This window comes from Sorex araneus, chromosome 7, assembly GCF_027595985.1.
Source record: "Sorex araneus isolate mSorAra2 chromosome 7, mSorAra2.pri, whole genome shotgun sequence".
Taxonomy (NCBI): Eukaryota; Metazoa; Chordata; class Mammalia; order Eulipotyphla; family Soricidae; genus Sorex; species Sorex araneus.
Genome location: NC_073308.1, coordinates 34,266,990 through 34,275,201, shown reverse-complemented (window position 1 = coordinate 34,275,201; position 8,212 = coordinate 34,266,990). Strand labels below are relative to the sequence as shown.

At 57.9% G+C, this 8,212-nt stretch overlaps 1 protein-coding gene across 1 annotated transcript; it reads right to left on the bottom strand.

Moving 5' to 3' along the window:
* Window positions 1-6,362: 6,362 nt before the first annotated feature.
* On the bottom strand, window positions 6,363-7,472 carry GPR25 (G protein-coupled receptor 25). Its single transcript, XM_004610145.2, has one exon. It carries the CDS (start codon window positions 7,470-7,472, stop codon window positions 6,363-6,365), a length of 1,110 nt encoding a protein of 369 aa, XP_004610202.2.
* Window positions 7,473-8,212: the final 740 nt, after the last annotated feature.

The following is an 8,212-nucleotide window of genomic DNA, read 5'->3' as shown; positions in this document are numbered from 1 at the left end:
CTGGAAGGAAGGATATAGTACAAAAACTCAATGAAATGAACACCTCCCAAGAAGGCTCAGCCCAGCTAGGTTATCATTCAGATTGGAAGGATAGGAGGGATAAAGAGCTACATGGCAGGCAAGAGCTTAGGGAATCCGTAGCCTTGAAACCAGTTTTGCAAGAAGCGGTAAAAGAGCTCCTTCAAAGGACTGGAGAAACTTCCTGTCATGTGGCATTGAGTATGGCACGCACTCATGGTGTTTAAGGTTGTCCTCTCCTAGATTAAGAAAGATTACGAATATACAGCAATTCATAGTCACAAATTGACTTTTATTGATTTTTTTTTCTTTTTGGGTCACACCCGGCATTACACAGGGGTCACTCCTGGCTCATGCACTCAGGAATTACCCCTGGCCGTGCTCGGGGAACCATATGGGATGCTGGGAATCAAACCTGGGTCGGCCTGCTGTGCTATCACTCCAACCCCCTCCTTTAAGTTTTTTTGGATCAAGACGGTATGGGATGAACTTGTGATATGCCTGCCACGGGGGCAGACTGGGGGGCACAGGGTGGGGGCGGGAGGAAACTTAGGGACACTGGTGGAGGGAAGGGGACATTGGTGGTGGGATTGGTGTTGGAATGTTGTATGCCTGGAAGCACGCGATTATGAACAACTTTGTAAATCCCGGTGTCTCAGCAAACATTTCTGAAAAAAGAAAAAAAAAGAATGTTCTAGCTCAGGCTGGTGTGCTGAGGGTGGCCTCTGTCTTACTCAGCCTTTTCCATTTCACTTATACACACACACAGAGACAGACGCACACACAGACACACACACACAGACACACAGACAGTTTGGTGGCCACATCCACACCCAGTGGTGTTCAGGGGGTGCTTCCGGCCCTGTGCTCGGCAGTCATTTCTAGATTCTGGGGAACTGTATGAGGTGACAGGGAGAGAACCAAAGTCGGCTCTGGACTACCTCTCTGGCTTCCCCCAGCCTGTGTTCTTTTTCGTGGGAGAAGCACTTAAAAGGTTTGTGAGCACCTGGGCCAGGAGTCCCAAGAACAAAGAAAACACATCTTTGGGCGTGATGCAGGAACTGGGGTAGGGGCCACACGAGGCAAAGCAGCCCTTCGGCTCCCCTGTGACGGTGACCATGGCCTTGAGTGAGCCACTTCTCCTCGGAGCCTCAGTTTCCTCTATTAGCTGGAATGCTGGAGAAACCGCACCATTAAAATGGCGGGGTGGGGCGTTCCCCAAAGTGTGCTGTGCGTAGACGGGCAAGGAGCCTCCCTAGCCCCCCGAGATGGGAAACGTCCCATCTCTGGTTCACCGTGACCAGACACAAGGCCTCCAGCCAGTCCCGGGAGTCTCGGCACCCCCCCTCCCTGAGCTGTGTCCCCCGCACTTGGGAAGTCCTGTGGCGGCGGCAGCGGCGGAGGGGAGCTGGGGGCCCAGCCCTGCCTGCCTGCTGCTGCCCACATCATCCACCCCGTTTTTCTGAAGCTGGGTGGGTGAGGAGGGTGCTGGGTCGCTTCCCGTGGACCACTCAGGAAAGAGCAAAGCCCCCCGACTCTGCCGAGCAACGGTCCTCGCAAGTGCCCGGCCTTGCTTCCCCCGCCCCTCTTGCCAGGGAAGAGGGCACGGGTGAGTCATCCCCCGGTGCCAGGCTTCTGAACTCCCCAGATCACTCATCAGCACCCGAGCCCCAGGCTCCCACACTGTGCCCTGAGAAAAGACAAGGTCGCTGGGGGTGAGAAGAAGGCCCAGAATGAGTCACAAGCCAAACCTAAACCCAGACACGGCCAGGGTGCCCAGCCTTTGCCACATGCAGCCTGCCCTAGCTCCTGCCCCCCCAGAATCCAGGGGCAGAGCTCCCCCCGGTGCCTGTCCAAACACACAGCTCACAAAACGTTCCCTAGAGCCTCAGGCAACCGGCCAGAGATAATCATCTTGGTTCTTCCAGGGAGGAAAGTGAGGCCAGGAGCCACCCCAGGTCAGCCAGGACCCAAGTGGACCCTGGTCTCATTTTATTTTATTATCTTAATTAACTAGGTTTTTGTGCCATATCTGGTGGTGCTCGGAATTTAGCCCTGCTTCTGCACTCAGGGATCACTCCTGGCAGGGCTCAGGGGACTCTTTGGGATGCCGGGAATGGAATCCCCGGTCAGCCGCGTGCAAGGCAAGCACCTTATCTGCTGTGCTATTGCTCTGGTCCCAAGTTCTATTATCTTAGTTTTGGGGGGTTGAATGCATGCTGGACAAATCTCTACCTCTGAGCCACATCCCCTGCCTCCCTGGTCTAATTGTAGCTTTGGCTTTTCTGAGGCTCTTTAATTACCAAAAAAGCAAAAGTATCTAATCGCCTTGTTCTGATCCCCAGGCACAGAACAGTTTTCCTCCCAGCATTTTGAGTGTTCCTGGCGTCAGACATCCCAGGGACACTCATATCTGCTCTGTGTCCCTTATACACGGATCTCATCAGAGCGGTCCCTCAGACTCCTGGGGCTCCGAGGGCTGAGAACATTGCGGTGGTTCTTCCAGGGAAACACATCTTTGGTGTGATGTAGGAGTCGGGTTGGGAGCCAAGAGAAGGCTGGAGGCAAAGCTGCCTTTTGGCTCATCTGTGACCTTTACCGTGGCCTTGAGTGAGCCACTTTACCTTGGAGCCTCAGTTTCTTCAGCTAATTGGGGTGCTGGAGAAACCACACAATGCTGGGAACGGTGGAGGGGGGCGGGGTGGACATTACTGAAGAAATCTCAGAACCCCTCTTGGTTGTCAAAGAAGCAAAATCTGGTTTTTGCACCAAAGTGGATCCCGACCGAGGGGGCTGGAGTGCCAGGAGCCAAGAGCCGTTTCTCTCCTTCTATGGAACCCACCCTGGCCGTGAGCTTCATTGCTCCAGGCTGGAAGTGCGTGGGTGTACTTAACACGAGTAATTTTGCTTAGCCTTTTCCTTTCATCAGCAACACTTTCCAATCTCCCTTTGCACATCTTGAAATTTGCATAACAGTCCATTAGATTAATGAAGGGATTACCCTGCCTCTGGGCCTTCCTCTCAGGTTTAAATCTGGACAAACTTCTACAACTCAGCGCCTCAAACTTGGCTGAGCCTGGTTGCCTTGGGAGAGTGTGACAGGAGGGAAATGACAGGGTTGGAAGGGGCTTGAGATTGGCGGGATAAACTCAGGCTCTCTTTGAAGCCCTGAGCCGGGTCAGAGATACTGCTACAGGGGAGGGCACTTGCCTAACATGCCACTAACCCAGGTTTGATCCCCAGAACCCTATAGGGTCTCCTGATCCCCTCCACAAGTGATCCCTGAGCACAGAACCAGGAGTAAGTAGCCCCCGAGCACTGCCACATGTAGCTCTCTCCTCTCCCTCTCAAAAAAGCCTGAGCTTGGGGCTTGAGAGTGTGGCCCAAGCATTGGCCTTGTTTGTCTGAGGCTCTGAGTCCTTAGCACTGCAGACAAATCTGAAACCCAGCAGCACAAATCTCTTCATCCAGAAGGACAGCTTCCTTCCCTCCCTCCTTCCTTCCTTCCCTCCCTTCCTCCCTTCCTCCTTCCCTCCCTTCCTCCCTTCCTCCTTCCCTCCTTTCTTTCCTTCTTTCTTTCTTTCTTTCTTTCTTTCTTTCTTTCTTTCTTTCTTTCTTTCTTTCTTTCTTTCTTTCTTTCTTTCTTTCTTTCTTTCTTTCTTTCTTTCTTCCTTTTCTTTCTTTCTTTCTTTCTTTCTTTCTTTCTTTCTTTCTTTCTTTCTTTCTTTCTTTCTTTCTCTTTCTTTCTTTCTTTCTTTCTTTCTTTCTTTCTTTCTTTCTTTCTTTCTTTCTCTCTTTCTTTCTCTCTTTCCTTCTTTCTTTCTTTCCTTCTTTCTCTTTCATTTTTGGGCCTCACCCAGCTTACTCCTGGTTCTGTACTCAGGGATCACTCCTGGCAGGCTTAGAGGACCATATGGAGTGTTGGGGCTCAAACCCAGGTCAGCAGTGTGCAAGGCAAGCACCCTACCACTGGACTATCACTCCAGTCCTAGGACACATTGCTTTCTGAAAGAATCTTATTTGCAGTCGATATGGGTGAACTTCTTTGCCAGCTCTTTGCTGAGTCTGTGCCTCACCATTCCCCACTGGCAAATGGGGGTTTGTGGCCGGATTCCATTCTGATCTGTCAAGAGAAAATTTCCAAGGGCACATGAAAGACTCATGCGAGGGCCCACCCACCCCACCCACCTACCCACCCACCCACCTTTGAGATGGACCATGGATGCAGTTGTGCAGTTGGACAGTAGAGCTGAGTTTCAGTGAGGCCTGAGAGAGGGCAGAGGAAACCCAGCGGGCGTGCAAAGCCACTTCCCTCTGCCTGGGGGTGGTGGTGGGGGGAGGTGCGGGGCAGGGGGAACACACTAAATCCGGAGAAGTCTAACAGGGGTGAAGTGGGGCCAGTGGAGAAGGAGCAGGACATTCTGTAGCTGGGCTCACCCCGCACAAGTCTAGAAGCCGTGAGGGACAGAACCCTTCCTTCGGGGCCAGAGAGATCATACTGCAGGTAAGGCTCTTGCCTTGCATTTGGCTAACTCAGGTTTGATGCCCAGCACCACGTGTCCTTCTCTGAGCACTCAGGAGTGATCCCTGAGCACAGCAGGCTGTGGCACTCCCCAAACAAACAAAAAAGACAGAATCCTTTCTTGCTTCGCTGCACAAGGGCAAGGATGGGGAGGGCTGTATGAGGGGGACTGCTGTTTGTCCTGCGGGTACCAGGACCCCCACTGTCTCTTGGGGTGAGTATAGCAGGGGTCGGCTGGGTAGCGGGGTTAATCTGATCTAACCCAACCGCACAAATGTGGAAAAGAAACTCAGTGGCCTTGGCTGGGGGTTAAGTAGCCGGGGGAAGAAGTTCTTGGCTTCACCAGCAGCCAAGGTCGGTCCCTGGGGGAGCTGGGAAAGTGGGGCAAGTCCGTTGTTTCTCTGCTTTGGCCAGAATTGTTTTTCTGATTTGTGGTTCGATTTGGGGGCCACACACAGCAGCGCCCGGGGGCTATTCCGGGATCTGTGTTCAGTGTTGGCTCTGTGCTCACTCCCATAGGCAGTGCTGGGAATGGATCAGCGGGTTGGCCCCATGCAGGTACTTAATTCCTTGGTCCTTCCTCCCACCACCCCTGCTGGAAATTCCTTTAGGCAATATTTTTGTTCTTATTTTTGTTTGGGGGGAGGGGCACACACACGGAGGCGCTCAGGAATCACTCCTGGCGATCTCCATCTCCGGGGAACACATGGGATGAGGGGGATTGAACCCCGGTGGGCCATGTGGTGCAAGGCAAGCGCCCTCTTCGCTGTACTATCGCATCGCACCCCCCCCCAAAAGCTTCTTAAATTGTAAAATCACTGAACTTTCTAGAAACCACCACGGAAGGGAAATCAGACAATACCGCTGCATCAGGCAGCACGCAGCTCTCCAAAAACACCTCTAAACGCGGGCATGCGCAAACCAGAAGTACTTCCTTTGGGAAGTAACACCCAGTGACAGACGTCCCTCGGAACCCCCACCCCCACACTTAACCTTCAGAACGTGCAATATCCTAGGACAGGAATGACTAGACTACCGCCTGCGGGGGCAGCTCAGCCCCCCGCGCAGAAACCCGGCTCCTCTGAGGTGAACCTCAACTCCTGGGTTGAGTTTTGTCTGGCTGGACCCGGGCTGCAGCGGCGCGGGGGACGCGCATCCCACTCCCACAGCCCGTATAAAGACGGATGCCGTCAGCGCAGAGCCAGCCAAGCCTTTAATGAGAAAACTTTGCCCGTAAGACCCTCCCGGGGCCTGGGGAGGGAGTTCAGGTGAGTCCAGGACTTCGTGGGAAGAGGGCGAGGTGGGAAACGCAGGCAACGCCAGCGCCTGGGGGACCGTCCCGCGGGGCAACCTGGCAGCGCGCACGCAGCTCTGCGGCGTCGGGGAGCTCGGAGGACGGAATTCCGGATGGGGAAGGACGCGTCCAGCTGCCACAAAGACGGCTGGGAACAAAAGGGGCGGATTCCCGCCGTCGGGACAGCTCTTCGGAGCGTGGGAGGGATGAGGGCATCTTTCGGGAGACGCCGGCGACACTGTCGCGGGTGCGCAAGGACAGCGGGAGGACACGCGGTCGCCGGGTCTGGGCTACAAGGAACTCCCCGCTCGGTTGTCCGCATCTCGGCGAGCCCGAGGCTCCCCAGCCGCCGTCCGCTCCATGTCCCGGAGCTGCAGGAGTCCGCCGGGCAGCCTGGGGTTGGGGTGCGGGACTCCCCCGGCCCTGCGCACAGATGAAGGAGACGCGGCGCGTCCAGGCGGCAGCGGCGCTTCCCGTCCCGGCGCGTCCCGGCGCGTCCCGGCGCGTCCCGCGTCCGATCGTCGCATCTCAGATCCCGGCCGAGACGGCAGCGCGCCCCGTGCGGTCTCGGGCCGGCGGCCCCGCGTGGCTGCGGAAGCCCGAGCTGGTGTCCGGCGCGAGCGAGGACGCCGAGCTGGACCCGCGCGCCCCGCTGCCCGCGCGGCCGCAGAGGCCGAGCCGCAAGCGGGCGCGGAACGAGCGGTCAAGCAGCAGGTAGATGAAAGGGTTGGCGCAGGAGTTGACGAAGGCCAGGCAGGTGGCGATGTCCAGGCCCCAGCGCAGCGCCAGCAACAGGCCGCAGGGCAGCGGCAGTGCGCCCAGGCGCGCCAGGTGGGAGAGGGCGCGCAGTGCGACGAAGGGCAGCCAGGAGCCCACGAAGACGCCCTCGATGGCGCAGATGATGCGGAGCGAGCTCCTCCGGGCGCGGCCCAGGTGCGGGAGGCGGCGCAGGCGGCGCGCCACCAGGTAGTAGCAGACTACCGTGATGCTCAGAGGCAGCGCGAAGGTCAGCAGCAGCAGCAGCAGGCCGAGGCCCTGGAAGGTGTCCGACGGCGCGTCCACGCACTGGCTGCCCCGCCCCCCTGGCGCGGGCTGCAGCCCCCGGGAGGCCAGCGCGGGCAGGCCAGCCAGCAGCGCCGCAGCCCAGGCGCCGGCGCACGCGGCCTGCGCGCAGCGGGGCGTGCGGGGCGGCCGCGAGTCCAGCCGCTGCCCGACGGCCAGGTAGCGGTCCACACTCATGCCAGCCAGTAGCAGCGCGCCCGCGCAGCGCGTGGCGGCCAGCGCGAAGCTGCTGAGCTTGCACAGCCCCATGCCAAAGGGCCAGCGGCCACCGAGCGCGGCCGCCGCCGCCCACAGGGGCAGCATCAGCACGAAGCCCAGGTCGGCGGCCGCCAGGTGCAGCACGAAGGTGTCCACCAGCCGCCGCGGCCCGCGCTGGCTCGCCAGCAGCCATACCACCGCGGCGTTGCCCAGCAGACCCGCCGCGAAAGCGGCCAGGTAGAGCGCGGGAATGTAGACGGCGCCGTAGGGCAGCGCCCGCGCGGGGCATAGCTCCAGCTCGTCTGGCATGCCCGACCCCCAGTAGTCGTCGAAAGGGTCGGCGCTGGCGCTGGCGCTCCAGGGCTCCGTGAGGGCCATGGCGGGGCGGCTGTCCTGCGGGCCGGGGGCAACCTCTCTGGGTGGGAGCCGGGCGCTCGGCACAGTCTCTGGGTCTATGCCCTGCACCTCCCTTCCTGCCACCCCAGAGAGAGACCAATGGGTGTGCAGGAAGGTGAGGAAGGGCGCGGTGGGGGAGAGGGTGCGGCTGGGTGTGGGGAGAACCCTGCAAGAGTTTGGGGACCATGCAAGGGGGGCACGGACCAAACAAAGGGGGCGACCCAGCTGGGCTTGCAGACTGACATGCCCCGTTAGCCATTTCCTTAAGAAGTGGGACCAGGGGCTGGGGCCTGCAGCAGGGAGAGTGTGTCCCTTGCATTTGGTTGACTTGGGTTCTATCCCCGCCACCCAGGAAACCCCCAAGCTCCGCCAAGACTGAGCACTGCCGAATGTGCCAAAACAAACTAAAAAATCTTAAATGGGATCATAAGTACATTCATTAAACATCATCCAGATGCAGGTTTGCAAGAGGTGTCCCCTACCCCCATCAACCTCGAGTAAGAACTATGATGTTTTTTCTTTCGTGTGTGCGTGTGTGTGCGGGTGCGCATCTGCCAGGCAAGCGCCCTACGGGCTGCTGTTCTATCACTCTGGCCCAGAACTCTGTGATGTATGGGGTCCCTCTTTTGCAGGACAGGTTTTCAGAGAAGCCCTTGGCATGCAGGGCTTTGTGGCTTCTGGCCCAGTCAGTCTCTTCTGCAGAATCTGGGGTGCAGCAGTAG